This window comes from Chelonia mydas, chromosome 17 (assembly GCF_015237465.2).
Source record: "Chelonia mydas isolate rCheMyd1 chromosome 17, rCheMyd1.pri.v2, whole genome shotgun sequence".
Taxonomy (NCBI): Eukaryota; Metazoa; Chordata; order Testudines; family Cheloniidae; genus Chelonia; species Chelonia mydas.
Window position 1 is genome coordinate 21,966,617 of NC_051257.2, and position 16,959 is coordinate 21,983,575.

Here is a 16,959-nt window from a genome sequence, read left to right on the forward strand (position 1 = left end):
GTGCGGGTTCTGGGATGGAGTTTGGGTGGGGGCTCTGGGGTGGGGCTGGGGATGAGGGGGTTGGAGTGCGGGAGGGGCTGCGGGCGGGAGCTTGGGTGTGGGAGGGGGCTCGGGGCTGGGGTGCGGGTTCTGGGATGGAGTTTGGGTGGGGGCTCTGGGGTGGGGCTGGGGATGAGGGAGTTGGAGTGCGGGAGGGGCTGCGGGCGGGAGTTTGGGTGTGGGAGGGGGCTCAGGGCTGGGGTGCAGGTTCTGGGATGGAGTTTGGGTGGGGGCTCTGGGGTGGGGCTGGGGATGAGGGAGTTGGAGTGCGGGAGGGGCTGCGGGCGGGAGTTTGGGTGTGGGAGGGGGCTCAGGGCTGGGGTGCGGGTTCTGGGATGGAGTTTGGGTGGGGGCTCTGGGATGGGGCCGGGGATGAGGGGGTTGGAGTGCGGGAGGGGCTGCGGGCGGGAGTTTGGGTGTGGGAGGGGGCTCAGGGCTGGGGTGCGGGTTCTGGGATGGAGTTTGGGTGGGGGCTCTGCGGTGGGGCTGGGGATGAGGGGGTTGGAGTGTGGGAGGGGGCTCAGGGGTAGGGCAGGGGGTTGGAGTGCAGGAGCGGGTGCGGGCTCCAGGAGGGAGTTTGGGTGTGGGAAGGGGCTCAGGTCTGGGGTAAGGAGTTGGCATACGGGCTCCAGGAGAGGGCAGGGGTGGGGAGTTGGGGTGAAGGAGGGGTACGGGGTGCAGGCTCTGGGAGGGAGTTTGGGTGTGGGAGGGGGTTCTGACCTGGGGCGAGGGATTTGGGGTGTGGGCTCCAGCCAGGCAGCACTTACCTCAGGCAGCTCCCGGTTGGCACTGCAGCAGCACGAAGGCAGGTGCCCTGCTCTGGCTCTTCACAGCTCCCCGGAAGCGGCCGGCACAATTCACCTTCTTCCCAAGGCCAACACGCACAGCGAGACCTGCCAGGGACGCAGCGTCACCCCTGTGTACCAACAAGCCATGGCGGGGGAGGAAGTAGGTATGAAGGTTCCTTTTTTATATAAAAATCGCGGTTCATACCTGCCCTTAGAGCTTCCAAGGAATTTCGACTCCAGTGCTGCACGTGAGAATCTTAGCCCTAGACCAGCAGCAATCATGCCTCACCCTGTCTTCCAGCCCCAGATATCGCTCCGTCCTTGCTCTCTCTCCTCCAGCAGCATCCAGAACTCTTTCAGCCAGCAATCTTCACTGCTCTGTAAATCTGGTCAGCCACAATGGGGCAGAGGATTCTTGTGGGTAACAATGGACACTCTGCACTGGGACCTGGCCCAGTGCATTGTGTGTAACAGCAGAGTGCCTCTGCAAATGCTCATAGCATCAACTATACCACAAATAGCAGAGTCATAGTCATAGGGGGAAAAAGAAAAGGAGTACTTGTGGCACCTTAGAGACTAACCAGTTTATTTGAGCATGAGCTTTCGATGCATGCATCCGATGAAGTGAGCTGTAGCTCACGAAAGCTCATGCTCAAATAAACTGGTTAGTCTCTAAGGTGCCACAAGTACTCCTTTTCTTTTTACGAATACAGACTAACACGGCTGTTACTCTGAAACCAGTCATAGGGGGAGGGATAGCTCAGTGGTTTGAGTATTGGCCTGCTAACCCCAAGGTTGTGAGTTCAATCCTTGAGGGGGCCATTTAGGGATCTGGGGCAAAAATTGGTGATTGATCCTGCTTTGAGTAGGGGGTTTGCCCTGAGCAGGGGGTGGGACTAGATTGACCTCCTGAGGTCCCTTCCAACCCTGATATTCTATGATTCTATGATAATGAAGCAGGCTGTGCCCTGTGTCACTCACCAGTACTGCACCACGAGCTCCTCTTTAGGAAACAGGCCAGAGTCCACCTGCTAGGTGAGCTAGTTAGATAAGTCTGGCAGCTACTTGATTATTGAAGAGACAAACCATTAATTTTGTTCCATACTCTCCTCCAGCCCCTCCTCCTTCATGGTCTTCATTGATTCTTTGTCCATGTGGATCCCACTTGTCATGCACATGAGATTGAAACCCTTGTACCAGCAGGGTCTTGTGGGGCCATACTGAAAAGAGCCAAATCAATACCACGGTGTGTAGCAGAGGCCTTACTGTGGGGTCTGTTCCCTTTTACCCAATGGCCATTGTCTCATGAAATTTGCAGCATGTATGAAGCCAGCAGCTCATGTTTCAATTAGTTCATTCCCATCGCTACCCCTCACAAGTTAGACTAATGCACAAGTTAGAAATAACCCCCAGGGATGGGGGAATCTCCAGATCTCACTGAGTGATGAGAAGGGGGATCATTCTGTGGAGAGGACCCCAGGGCAGAAGAAGAACAGAACTCCAGTCAAGGAGAGGAGAGGAACATGGCCTTGGGTAGCTGGAAAAACCTCTGTCTCATGACCTGCTCCTATCTCAGCCCATCCAAATCTAGCGAGCTTACAGCAAGGAGCAGATTCACGCTCAGCCTTGTGCTCTCAGCTATTCCCCACACTAGTCCCTATGCAGAGAGGAGCTGGCCACAAAGCTGCTGAGATCCAGATGATGTGCCCCATCCCCTCTGGCCTAGGCTGGGCCTGAGTTTTTCCAGAACCCAGCTTTCGTCTATCAACTAGTGAGTCTCACCTGAATGAAGAGTCATTGCAATGATTCTCTCCTGTCCACCCTCCCCTTCCTCATCCTGAGGATCTGGCTGTCTCCCAGAAGATCCCAGGAAGTGGAGGTGTCATAAATATAAAGGGAAGGGAAATCACCTTTCTGTATACAGTGCTGTAAAATCCCTCCTGGCCAGAGGCAAAACCCTTTCACCTGTAAAGGGGTAAGAAGCTATGGTAACCTCGCTGGCACCTGACCCAAAATGACCAATGAGGGGACAAGTTACTTTCAAATCTGGAGGGGGGGGAACAAAGGGTTGTCTATCTGTCTGTCTGTGTGATGCTTTTGCCGGGAACAGATCAGGAATGTAAGCCTTACAACTCCTGTAAAGTTAGTAAGTAATCTTGCTAGAAAATGCGTTAGATTTTCTTTTGTTTAATGGCTTGTACAATAAGCTGTGCTGGAGGGAATGTATATTCCTGTTTTTGTCTCTTTTTGTAACTTAAGGTTTTGCCTAGAGGGATTCTCTATGTTTTGAATCTGATTACCCTGTAAAGTATTTACCATCCTGATTTTACGGAGGTGATTCTTTTACCTTTTCTTTAAATAAAATTGTTCTTTTAAGAACCTGATTGATTTTTCATTGTTCTTAAGATCCAAGGGTTTGGGTCTGTGTTCACCTGAACCAACTGAGAATATTATTCTCACACCTTCCCCAGGAAAGGGGGTGTAAGGCTTGGGGGAAGACGTCTCCAAGTGGGCTCTTTCCCTGTTCTTTGTTTAAAACGCTTGGTGGTGGCAGCATACTGTTCAAGGACAAGGCAAAGTTTGTACCCTGGGGAAGTTTTTAACCTAAGCTGATGAGAATAAGCTTAGGGGGTCTTTCATGCAAGTCCCCACATCTGTACCCTAGAGTTCAGAGTGGGGAAGGAACCTTGACAGGAGGTCAATCAAAATCATGTCTCTGGAACATGAAACAGAAGTTTCCTCTTGATTATCAAGAGGCAGTAAGATCTGCTCCAGTTGCTGGGGCCAAGATGGCAACCTGGAATGGAGGAATATTTCACGCTGAAATTCCACTACCAAGAGTGGCACCGTGAAGGGAAATCTTTAGGCTCCTACTTTACAATCAGGCAAACACCTTGTATGTAATAATGTGGGGCAGATAACATGGCCTATCCTTGCTGGAACTGGATACAAGCAAACTCCTCCCAATAGCCAAGTACAGAAAAAAGGCTCTGCACTTTTGCTAAAGAAAAAAAAATGCCAGCGTCCTGGAATGCAATCAGCCCCAAGTACAGCAACTCAGTGGGAATTTGCATGAGCCTACGCCACATGGCATGCTCTGCAATAGAAGATGCCATATCAGCTCCCCACAGTGCGTACTTCCAGGAAATTTAATGGGGAAGCCCCCTCCCTATAGGCCTTGTCCACACTACAGCTTCTAACTGAGTTTGTAACCAATTAGTGATATAGTAGATTCTAAAGCTGGACCAGGTGCATACACAATGTGGTGAAATACTCCATTTTTGTGGCCGATAGAACACCCTCACAGGCATGTGGGGCCCAGTCCTTAAATGCTGTGCATCTGTACTGACACCCTAAGGGATATTGTACTCACTGCTGTGTGCCAGAGAAAGGTCTTTCTGATTTGCAAAAGAACCCAGAGGTTCTCCCCTTTCTGTGCCATAGTCTCATCAAAGCCACAAGCAGCAGCTGTCATGATGTTGGGGACACTGGGCATGGCCACTAGGTAACTCGAGGGGATGGAAGACCACGATGAAGCCCCCTCGCACTAGGCCCAAGTGTCCTTGGTGCCCCCCCGCCTGGAGGCACTCACAGCAGTTATGCTGAGGATCTGCAACAAGATGTTGCAAAGTCAGACTGCCTGAAACTAAACAAGGCCAAACAGGGCAGATATGGAAGAACAATGCTGAATAAAGCAGCTTTATGTATGGTTTAACAGATGGTACAGAGAACAAGGGAACTAGCTGGTAACTGGATTGGCTGGCTATATGGACACTTAGGGCAGCTTGCTATTGGATAAGTATGCTGAAGAAAGGATGTATAAAAGCCTGTGTAACTTCCTGCTCTGCGTGCAGGATTGGAGATTCTATTCTCCCTGTACCTTGTTGCAGCTGCAAATAAACTTTTCTGCTTCTCCACCCCGTTGTGACTATTGGGTGCCGGCAACAATGAGAGAGAGTCACTTTCATCTCTTTGTATCACTGTCTCCATGTCCATGGCTCTAAGTAGAGGCAGGGCAGACCTCTATCAATAAAACAGCACCTCACCCTTTGGCCTTTCTGTGGCAGCAAATATTACATCAAATATCTGGCTGGTGCGATCATTCTCCCTGAATGTCTGGGCATCTTTGCCTGTGTCTAGACTTGACCCTCTGTTGGCTCTTCCCTCACATTTTGTGTAAACAAGGGCACTTTCATCCCTGCTTAAAAGCTGTGGGGTCATTAAAACCTTGACATGTTCCAGACATGCAAACTTCCCTGCAATGGACAGGTTCCTTACTGGTGTAATTATGAGATAGCTTTAACACGAGGCTGCCTGAGGCCTTGGCAGGGCTGTTCAAGACAATCCCGCTCCTTCTTGACACTAGGAACACCTGAGCCACAATGTCTCAGTACTTTTAAGATGCTGTATTGTGTAAGAGAGAGCTAGAACATGCTCTCCAGGGCGTTCTCTTATCTCCTTCTTGCCACGTGCAATAATAGCCCGAGATGGTGGTGAGGATAGTTCACCTTGATCTCCAGCCGCTCCTGTCATGGGGTTCTCTACTCACTGCTGGAGCGCCTCCTTCTGGCTGCATCCGGGGATTAGCTTTGCCAGGCCAATGCCCTTTGGTAGCGCTCGTCACTCTCTTAGGACTCGGCTACTGTCACTTCGTGGCTTGGCCCTCCAGCTAGGTCACTGTAGCTCCCCCTTCCAGATGATCATGTGCATCAAAGTCTCTCCAGACCCACTGTTCCAGGCACTCTTTTTTCCACTGCTCCTTTAACGGTCCCACTTCTCCAGTGTCTGGGAGGGGAACCTAGGGGCTCCCTCTACACTTTTTTCCAGCCCAGAGCAGTCAAGGTCTGCCCAGTCCTCTCCCTTACTGCTGTATCCCTGGGCTATTTCCTACCTTGTCTTCTCTTACCCTATCAGTGACTGCAGTTTTTCTCTCAGCAGCCTCCTTCTACAGTCAGCTGCTGGGCTTTATACAGACTCCTCCTGTTCCTGTCCACCTGAGCTTCCTCTTTAATTAGTCCGCCTTGCTCCCTGGGTCCTCCTCCAGATGCAGCCGGTCTGACCTGGTCCCCTTAACTCGCTAAGGCCTTGCATGGCGTGGGCACCACATCACAGCTCCACACAGAGGTTCTGGAGCTGAGCGCTGTTTCTCTGACCTGCCAAGCTTTATGAAACCCAAATCTGTCTGAATTCTGATGGACAGCATATGGAGACACGTTTCACAGACTGCTAAAGAGGGATTTGCTCTAGCCAGTTGTGCCAGGGAAATTTCCTGTTCGTAAAGTTCAGCATCCTCATTGGGTGGATCCAATGTTTTATCTAGTGGGAAAGAGCATGTACTGACAGGTCCTTCAGGCAGAGTTGTTGCTCAACAGTAAAAATGCTCCATCAAAGGCTCCATCTTGTATTGTCTGTTCTACTACAAGTGAGTGGGGTAAACGTCAGTTAAGTCTTTTCCCCACAGGGATAACATACTAATCTAGGGTTCTGATTTGAGGACAAGCCAGACCTAACATCAGCATTGCATTCCTTTTCAGGCAACAAGGCAGGAACTTCTCTATGTTTCCTCTGATTCTGTTGAATTGTGAAGGCTTTTGAATATTGGTCAAGTTGGTCCCAAGTTGCTGTCAGTAGCCATGGCAGATTTGTCATTCAATATCATGGATATAATCTTAATATCCGTTAAGTCCTGCTTTCTACACTGCTGGATTTTCTGCCTCTGAGTTGAGGTGGGTGCCTCCACTCAGGTCTGAAGTTTCTCTGGTTAGCAGCCTGAGTCCAAATTGCTGGGACTCTTGATTAGGAGCATAAAGATGAGATCTAAAAGATCTTATTGAAAAGTTGGAGTTTTTGATCTGTCCAGTTTACTCTATGAATTGAATGAGATTCCCCATCTGAGCAGCTCTGAGGTGGGTGGACCTAACAAGGTCTTACTTGACAGTTAATTTAGAGCAGTATTTCTCAACGGGTGGGTCCCATCCCCCAGGAAGAGTCACAAAAGGCAATCAGGAGAGTCATGAGGCATTGAAAACTGTGTTACAATCTAAAGCAAAGAAAATCTCACTCCCCCTCTCCCTGCACATACTTACCCTTCAAGATTAAATATTCCTGGTCCACCACTCCAGACACACACACACAAATCAATTCTGTTGCCTTATGACTGCTATCATGGATATCATTTTACACTTAATTTTACAGTAAAAGTTGTTGGGGGAGAGAGAGGTGTAAAAAACTTTGACTTTGTAGAAGTGGTCGCCAGCCTGAAGAGGGTGAGAAACACTAAGTTGGGTTGGACTTTCCTGCTTTTCCCCTCTAAAATGAAGCCATTTTCAGCACAGCATCCCAGCCTCGAGGTTTGGTCTACATTCAAACTTGAACCGGCCTAGCTATGTCAATTGGGGTGTGGAAAAGCCCACACACCCCTGGAACAAAGCCCTGCCGACAAAACCCCCAGTGAGATGCAGCTATGCCAAGAGAAGAGGGCTTTAGTCGGTGTAGCTAATGTCATTTGGGGAGGGGGTGTTCCTGCACCAGCAGCTGAGCTCCTTCTGTCAGTTTTTGCCACATCTAGGCTAGAGGGCTATGCTGACATAACTGTGATGGCATAGGCGTGGTAACTGCTGGTGGTAACAAACCCCCAGGGGAGGGGTGGGTCCTTCATCCCTCTTCTCTTACCAGGAGTGCACTGGGGTGGGGCCAAGCTGGGCAGCAGCATCCCTCCAGGTGTTGTGGTGACCCCACCAGCTGTTGCCGTGGGGACCACATCACAAAGCATCTCTGGGTGAAATCACACTGGGGACAGGTCAGGTGGGTGTGGCCATGGGCGGAGCCTCGGTATAAACGAGGGGGGAGCATCCCCAGCTCTGTGCCTGTTGGCTTGGTGGTGTAGAGGGAGCAGCATGGTCTTGGGTTTCTTGAGACCCAAGGGCTACAGAGGGAGCAGGGTTAGTGAGTACAGCTCAGAGAGACCTTCTGTGGGTAAGAGCTTGAGCCAGGGGATTCCAGAAGGGGCCATGTGAATTAGCAGCTATTTACTGAGAAGGGCAGAGGTTTGGGACTGGGGGATGCAGGTTTGGGGGACGTTCCATGACAGAGCACGCAGGCAGGCCTGGTGGGTTGGACAATGGACCATTGGGTTTGAGCAATGTCTGTAGAGCAGAGAAAGATCTAACTCAAATCCAGAGCTAACCCCTCAAACCTTTGCGTGTTTGAAATCTGGACCTAGATCCAGGTTTCACAATTACCCTTCTTTTTATAATGGACCAAACCCTATCCTCAGATCCAAACAACCCCTGAACTTGGGGGGCAGGTATGGAAATCTGGATCCAGATTTGAATTCTGTGGCTTGAGTCCACCTCTACTAGACGAGGGGCTTGGGTCAAGGAGAGGAGGTGGGGGAAAGAATGGGGAGGGGAGGACAAACTCTGAGTCTGTAACCAGCCCCACAGTTGGCAGCTGTGTACGGCAGAAGGAAAATCTCAGACCCAGACCCCCCAAATCCAGATCCATTCCCTCCCCAGAATTTGGATTAAGCTAATTCTAGGAGTGGGTTTTCCAGGTGAATTTGTATCTAGGGGGTCTGTCCTGGGGCTTATTTACACATGGTTCTGATTTTTTAAAATCATTTAATAATTATGATACTTATTAATTACGGGTCAAAACATTTAAAAAGAGAAAATCCATAGGCTCGATGGGCAACAGTGTTTTGTTCAGAACAAGATATCCTGATGGAGAAAAACATAAGGAAAAAATGATACAGCATCTCAGTCTTTCAGTAGTAATCATTGTCAGTAATTATCTATAACTGTCATCACGCGGGATGGCAGGAGAATGATTCACTAAGGGCCCAACTGTGAAAATTTTACACACCTTGGGGTGTATTCCCACAGCTGAGTAGTCCTGCTGAAGTCAGTGGGTTTACTTGAGTGAGTAAATAATCATCATTAGTGGATGGGTGTGTTGCATGTTTGAAATAATGATTTGCGATTGTCAAATAACAGGGGCAAATGGAATTACTTAATAAAAGATTAATGCCGCACTATACAGAATGCAGAAAGAAGATATACTCTACCACACCCAATAGATGGCAACGAGAAGGTAGTTTGGGCCTTTCCTCTATGTCTAGTGGAATGCTGGCAGTGTTCATTCACAAATTAGCTATCTAACCGTCTTTCCTTTTCTAGGGTGCGAGATAAAGATACTTCTTTTTGGAGGGAAAAATACCTTCCTGTGATTAATTTTACCATGTGTTCTATTTTCCTAATTACTCATGTTCCTCAGTTTACCTGATTGATGAGCAAAAAGGAATCTCTAACCAAGTCATGAATAACAGCTGTGACAACAGAGTTCTTAATGAGTTAAAAACATCTTTCAGTGGGTCATTATCTCATCCATTACAGAATCCATCTGCAATAAGAATGACCTCTTCTCAATCACAGAACATAACTGGATCCTAAGTACCCTTATTAATTTCCCATAACATACTTCTGTAGACACCTTTCATTCATTTTGAGGGGGTCCCTTCCCTGGGTGTCTGGGCTATATTAGTAAGGTCAGGGTAAAAGATTGCACACATTCCATCTGTGACCAGGGTGGGGGCCAACTGAGGTTACCCAATTAGGGCAAACCGCAAAGAATGGGGCAGATAATCCCCAAAACTGGTGGATATTTTCAATACTTAGATTTACTAAGACAGCATAAAACAGCTTCTTTATTACCTCCCTGGTTGTCCAGAAACCAACAACACAGTTCCTTAAAGTAACCCAGCCTCAGGCCTCCATCCAGGTACCCAAGTCAAATATGATGAAGAATTCTGGAAATCTTATTTCATCATGTAAAAGAAAAGGTTCTACCAATCCCGAAGGATCGGACATGTTGATGAATGTTCCAGATCTTACCCAAATACACGCTACAGCCAGTTCTTATTAACTAAACCAAAATTTATTAAAAAGAAAAGAGAGTGTGGTTAAAAGATCAATATCCATACAGACATGAGTTTAATTCTTAAGATTCAGATTCATAGCAGAGATGAGCTTTGTAGTTGCAAAGAGTTCTTTTAGAAATAGTTCATAGGTTATAATCCAATGTCCAATATCATTGCAGGGCGTTCCAGCATAGGACTGGGATCTCAGTCCTTACGGCTTAAGCTTCCCCTCTATGAAGCCTCAAGTAGATCTGAGATAAACAGGATCAGGACTCAAGGTCTACAATTTCAGGTCTTCTTTGACAAGTTGGATCACTCAGGGAACAATAGGTCCTCATTTCCTAAGCATTGTTGTTAATTATTCACACAGATTAACACAAGGCAATTTAGCCATCAGGCAGTCATATGTAAATGCACAAAAACACAAACGTTTTCTCTGCACATGTCTTTAAAGGTTGGCTTTGGGTTAGTTAGCCTGCAAGCTGTTTAACCCTTTCTGGCCATAAATTATATTTTGTATAAGATTTGTTGCGATCATATAATAGTGATAGCAATAATGATTTGCATGATATTTTAATTAGACAATGTCACACCATCATTTTTCCTTCACCCATTAGATTCAATTGAAGGACAAAGAAGATTTTAGTTTCAGTATGTATAGGGCAATAAATATAGAGGTGCACAAAATAAAAAGCCTTTTGATTAGTATATAGAAGAATGAGAGTTTAACATACAAAAATCATAAAAATTACATACATAAATACATATTAACATACATAAATTGTGATATTTGCTAACAGATGGATGGAAGGGTGAATTGGATGAGTTGATTGGATGGGATAATTGGATGGATGGGGTGATTGGATGGATTAAATTAGAGAGATGGATGGGTAGGAATAGAAGTGACTCCTAGGCTTGGTATACAGCCAGTATCCCCTCCCATGTTCACAGCAGGATCAGGGCACGTCTCCAAGGAGAGACGGGAGCTATTGGTTGCCTGTTTCTTCTCAGTGCTGAGGATCCATGTGGGTGACTCAGTGGGAAGCAGCAGGGGAAATCTATTCTTGCCCCGATGCCCTGTCAATGTGCCTTAGCCCCACCCTGGATGGACCCCTCTAGGGGCAAGAGGGGTGATCTGTCTCTGCACTGCCTTGCGGGGTGGGGGAACAATCAGTGTCAGTTGTGATCATGGTTCTTGTGTGATGAGCTCCTGCCCACTCCAAACTGGACTGAGCCCATAATGCATTTGGGGGTGTTTGGATCTGGGTTTCTGGTTTGATCCATTACAGAGAAAGGGGAGAACCATGAAACTTGGAGCCAGATCCCAGTTTGGATCCCAAACTTCTCCAGCATTCAGGTGCATGGGTCAGGGGCACTGGCTCAAGCCCATCTGTAATTATTCCCCTTTGTGATATGCAGAGAAACTCTCTGAACTCACCACTAGCCACTGCTACTGATCAAGTATCTATTTGTACGGCGTGTGGAGTGGAAGAGGAGGAATGGCTGACACAGTGGGACAGCCCAGTGGAGGTAAGAGGAACCACTCCAAGAAGTGACATCAGAAGGGGTTGGGGCAGGAGGCAGGGTCTCTCCTGTTTGTTCCCCAGCAGGTTTAGGGATACCCTCTGGATCCCATTTCAGAGTCAAGGCCCTGTGTGTGCCAGGAATTGGGGTCCCTGCTGCACAATCGCTGCCACGAGTCTTGGCTTTCGCCACAAAACACTTGGTTTCTAGCACTTATAATAGAATATCAGGGTTGGCAGGGACCTCAGGAGTCATCTTGTCCAACCCCCTGCTCAAAGCAGGACCAACCCCAACTACATCATCCCAGCCAGGGCTTTGTCAAGCCTGACCTTAAAAACCTCTAAGGAAGGAGATTCCACCACCTCCCTAGAGAACCCATTCCAGTGCTTCACCACCCTCCTAGTGAAATAGTGTTTCCTAATATCCAACCTAGACCTCCCCCACTGCAACTTGAGACCATTGCTTCTTGTTCTGTTATCTGCGAGCACTGAGAACAGTCTAGATCCATCCTCTTTGGAAACCCCCTTCAGGTAATTGAAGACTGCTATCAAATCCCCCCTCGCTCTTCTCTTCTGCAGACTAAATAACCCCAGTTCCTTCAGCCTCTCCTCGTAAGTCATGTGCCCCAGCCCCCTAATCATTTTTGTTGCCCTCGGCTGGACTCTCTCCAATTTGTCCACATCCCTTCTGTAGTGGGGGGACCAAAACTGGACACAATACTCCAGGTGTGGCCTCACCAGTGCTGAATAGAGGGGAATAATCACTTCCCTCGATCTGCTGACAATGCTCCTACTAATACAGCCCAATATGCCATTGGCCTTCTTGGCAATAAGGGCACACTACTGACTTATATCCAGCTTGTTGTCCACTGTAATCCCCAGGTCCTTTTCTGCAGAACTGCTGCTTAGCCAGTAGGTCCCCAGCCTGTAGCGGTGCCTGGGATTCTTCCTTCCTAAGTGCAGGACTCTGCACTTGTCCTTGTTGAAGCTCATCAGATTTCTTTTGGCCCAATCACCCAATTTGTCTAGGTCACTCTGGACCCTACCCCTACCCCACATAGTATCTACCTCTTGCCCTAGCTTAGTGTCATCTGCGAACTTGCTGAGGGTGCAATTCATCCCATCATCCAGATCCTTAATAAAGATGTTGAACAAAACTGGCCCCAGGATTGACCCCGGGACACTCCACTTGATACCGGCTGCCAGCTAGACATGGAGCCATTGATCACTACCCGTTCAGCCTGACAATCTAGCCAGCTTTCTATCCACCTTATAGTCCATTCATCCAATCCATACTTTTTTAACTTGCTGGCAAGAATACTGTGGGAGACCATATCAAAAACTTTGCTAAAGTCAAGATATGGGTGCAAAGGAACCTTGGAAGCATCGGTCCTCTCTTGCCCTTGACAAGGGCATCGTGTGCACTGCAGGCCCTGCTCCCCAACCCCATGGAGTGGCCTCTGCCCAGCCCAGGGACACCCAGCGACCAAGGCAGGAGAATTTCCAACCGCCCAAAGCAGCTCCCAGAGCCTACCAGCATCCCTGAAGGTGGGATCTGGCCCTGGGTGTCTGGTTGGGGAGGGGAGTGAGGGAGGAATCAAGTCAGACTCACTCCTGGGCTTTAGCTGTTTGAGGGGAACCAAACCCAAGCCAAGTGCAGGGTCACTTTGGATCCAGGTTCCATTTAACCCAGAGCTGGGGCAGTCTGAGGGCAGGTCACCCTCCAGGCATATCTCTAGCTGATAGGCTGAGTGATGCTGAGCTGAGATCTCAGGGCCAGGGGCTGGGGTGCTCAGGGCCTGCCTGTTGGCTACCAGGGTAACGCTGGCCCCTTCCCAGCCCCCTGCAGCTCTGGGGTAATAACCACCTGCATGCCTCGTGTCAACGCTCTGCAGGTCTGCACCACTGGATCTCCAACCTCCTGTGGCTGGCAGATGAGGGAGACCACAAGGACATTGTGGCACGCATCATGCAGGCAGCCAGGGTCCAGCCAGCTGCTGTGGCCTCCCTCCTAGTCCAGATCCTCCAGCAGGATGAGGTAAAGCAGCTCCTTTAGTGACATACTGGCCTGTCTGTCTCCATGTGGCCGGCCAGCTGACCTACAGCAAAAGCTAATGCCCCCAAGCACTGTGTGTCTCACCAGGACACTTCCTGCTCTACCTTGTGTTGCTGTGAATAGTTAAAAAGTGCTTGTCCTCCCCAGAGGTGGCTGCACTTCAGCGGCGGGTGAAGTGACCCCTACAGACGAGGGCCAAACGCTGCTCCCCTCCGTGCTGCCAGCCGTGCTGCTGAGCCAGTGGGCTGCTGACATCAGAAGAGTTGGGATTGTCCCTGTGTTTGGAAATCACTTTGAGTCCCCCCCATGGAAGGAGCTTTAAAAACAAAGGGCCACATCCTGCTCCAGGTTCCAGCCACTCAATCTGGAGTGACTCCATGCACTTCAGTGGGGCTACTCTGGATTCACACCAGCATCACAGGCAGCAGACAGTGGCCAAAGGGGTTAATTTGAATGTGGGTGCAATATCCCACAAGCTCCTCATGGTCCATCAGAGCAAGGTGTTGGGCAGTCAGGGCCCGACCCTGATCCCTGCTATGCAGGGGGAATCCATAGGGACTCCCCAGAGGTCCCTGGTGTAAGTGGGAGCTGAATCCAGCCCAGCTTCACACATGCCTCCATTTCCTGGCCTGACTGGAGCCCTGCGGGTGTCCCTGGGAGCTGGCTCCGTGCCCCAAGCCACAGGCCACTTTCCACTGACCTTCTCCCCACCCCTGGGCTCTCTGCCCCCAGGTGTCTGTCAGGCAGAAGGTGGCGGCATACGAAGGCCTCAGGACCATGCTGTTGGAGCAGGGGATGGAGGCAGGACTCATCGGCAGCCTCATTGCTGTGGCCTCCCAGCACATGAGGGCGGCTCCAGAGGTGAGTGACTCTCCTAGGGCAGCTACAGGGGACTCCCGCGGTGAAAGCTTCCCTCCGTGGGTCTGGGGGAGCCAAGCCCCAGGCCCCGCGTGGGATACAGGCCTCTGGAGAGGGCTCCCAGCTCCCTCAGCGAGAGCCACCCGTATGGATCCTACCAGGAGATGCGCCATGCTAGGCACAGAGGCCAGAAGAGGGGGCAGCCCACAGCTTCCCCAGGAACCTCCCCTGGGCCAGAGACTCCTTCAGGAGACACAGAGAGAGCGGGTGCAGCGCCACTGGGGCCAGTGGGGTCGTGCCCTGTTACACCAGCTCTGCTCACCCACAGGATCAGGTTCAGGGCAAACTGCCTCTGCCCAGAGGAAAAGCCCAGAAGTTTGCTTGGAAGAGCCAAACCCCCTGCTCCAAAGAGACGTCTGACCAGGACCTCCTGTCTGGGGTGGGGCCTCTCCAGGGCACATTCTGGGCTGGGGCTGAGATTTTCAAAGCCCCCTAGGGGTTTTAGACTCACAAGTCCCATTGGGTTTAGAGGAGCTGTATGTAAATCTCCTTGGCGGCTCTTGGCCTGAGACACTGCACAAATCCCAATGGTGGCTTCAGACAGGCTGGAAGAAGGGCACTTACAGGGCTGCATGTCGGGGTGCTCTGGCCCAGTGGGCCAGCTTCACTGAAGGGAGAAGGCAAGGTGGGAGGTCACCCAGGAAGAGAAGGGGACCCATCCTAGGCAGAGGCCATGCCAAATATTCTCCGCCTTGTGGGGTCAGTACCTCTCATGGTGTTCGGAGAATGCCCCCCTAGTACCTGAGCCCCTGCCACCTCAGCCAGGGCTCGTCCCCCCTTGGGGCTGGTGCCCTTATGCCCCCACAGCTCTGGATCACTAATGGGCTCTGCCGTTCATTCCACAGGAGGCCTTGAGTGAGCTCCAGGCGGCTGCCAGTGACACCTTGGCTGCCCTCGCTGGCTGCTGCTTCGGCCCGGTGATGCGGGAGCTCCAGAAACACCTGAGGCCCTTTGTGCTGCCAGCAGAGTTCACCCTCCTCACCCTGGGCAAGGTCATAGCTGCCAGCGGTACGGGACCGCCCCGCCCCTGCATGGGCCCAGTGCTTCGGGGATGCTCGCACCCTGCAGTGTCCCTGGGCCTGCGATTGGCTGAGAGCCGGTCCCCTCCATCTCCGATTGGCTGATTGGGTCTTCTCTCTGTGCAGTGTACAGGTGTGTCCCCTTCCTGGGCATCACCCTGACCACCATGCAGACCGTGATGCGAGGGATAGATGACAGCAGGAGACGAGGGGCCTTCTGCACTGGTGAGGGGACCACTTGGGGCAACCCTTTGTTCTAGATGGTGGGTAGAGATGGAGCTGGTCTGGCCCCGGATCCCAGCACCCCATGACCACGATGTGTGTGTTCCCACATCGAAGCTGGAGCAGGACCCCAATTTAGCAGATTGAACCATCTTTATAAAGACCAAACCCTGGGATCTGAACAGCCCTGGACTCTGGGTGTGTAACCCTGATTTAGACCCCAGCGTTGCCTCTTGACCCTGTCTCTAGTCTACTGAGGCGGAGGAAGTGGAGGGAGAATATGGTCTGGATGCCTGGGTTCTTCTCTCTGCCGGGGGAAGGGGGGACTGGCAGGTTAATTCATTAGGCAGGGAGGTGCTCCAGTTACTATGATGGTGGGAGCCATAGAAACGCCTGTACATGGAAGGCAGTTTTTAGCAGAGGTCTTGGTTCCCTCCAGTGTCTTGGGGAAAGGGTGTGTAGGTGCTGGATCTGGGCGCACTGACAGGGCGTCATCATTGGCTCCATGGCATTAGGTCCAGGCCTTGTCTCTGTCATGCCTGCTGACTGCAGGGACTCATGTCATGCCCTGAGGACCCTCTTAGGGTTGCCAATTTGGTTGAACATATTCCTGGAGGTTTCATCACATGACATAATCTTTAAATAAAGATTAATCTTTAATTCCTGGAGACTCCAGGGCAATCCTGGAGGGCTGGCAACCCTAGGTCACTATCTGCAGAGACCCATGTGTCCTGGCCGCTGGAGACTGCGGCATGAACCCCAGAGGGAGGGGGCGGAGTCTGCAGCATGAACCCCAGAGGGAGGGGGCGGAGTCTGCAGCATGAACCCCAGAGGGCAGGAGGCAGGGTCTGCAGCATGAACCCCAGAGGGAGGGGGCGGAGTCTGCAGCATGAACCCCGGGGCACAGGGGGCTACGCGGGAATGGACCCCTGCAGAGACTGAAGTTCCTGAGTGTGGCAGAGTTTGAGCTGGTCTGTAATGAACCATGTCTCAGCTCTGGACTGAGCTGCCCTTTGCCCCCCACCCCTCATAGCCCTGGAGTGCATGTGTGGGGCAATCAGCACTTACCTGAGGAGCTGGGAGAGGAGCACCTATCCACAAATCACGCTCCAGCGCTTCTCTGCGTACCTGCTTCCCATGTACCAGCACCTCATCAGCGTCTGGCTGCCCAGCGAGGACACGGAGGTGAGGGGCTCGGACAGGCGCTGTGACCACGGCTCACTCGCTCTGCATCTCCCCCACAAGCCCTTTTGCCCCGGCCCCTTTGTAAGGAGCAGACCCCAGGGTGGAAATCTCTCCTGTCTTGGGGTGGGTAATGTCACTGGATGCTAGGGGCTGTGGGGGTGGAGGACTGAGCAATAGGCTAAGAGCCAGGATTCCTTGGCCAATGTCCATGCAAATCTACAAATCTGCAAATCTAGAGGCCAAACTGGTCTCCCTGCGCCTCAGGCTGGTCCCTACCCCTCTCGGTGCC

The 16,959-nt window shown here is 50.9% G+C and overlaps 1 protein-coding gene across 1 annotated transcript in view; it reads left to right on the forward strand.

The window, feature by feature from the left end:
* Positions 1–778: 778 nt before the first annotated feature.
* The window catches only part of LOC122463227 (maestro heat-like repeat-containing protein family member 2A), a 47,777-nt gene continuing 31,596 nt past the window's right edge, over positions 779–16,959 (forward strand). The window contains exons 1-7 of the mRNA XM_043531436.1: positions 779–991; positions 11,167–11,277; positions 13,166–13,308; positions 14,059–14,187; positions 15,090–15,252; positions 15,390–15,488; positions 16,519–16,670. Coding sequence (XP_043387371.1) covers positions 11,247–11,277; positions 13,166–13,308; positions 14,059–14,187; positions 15,090–15,252; positions 15,390–15,488; positions 16,519–16,670 — 717 coding nt within the window. The 5' untranslated portion in view covers positions 779–991; positions 11,167–11,246. The remainder of the gene's footprint in view (positions 992–11,166; positions 11,278–13,165; positions 13,309–14,058; positions 14,188–15,089; positions 15,253–15,389; positions 15,489–16,518; positions 16,671–16,959) is intronic.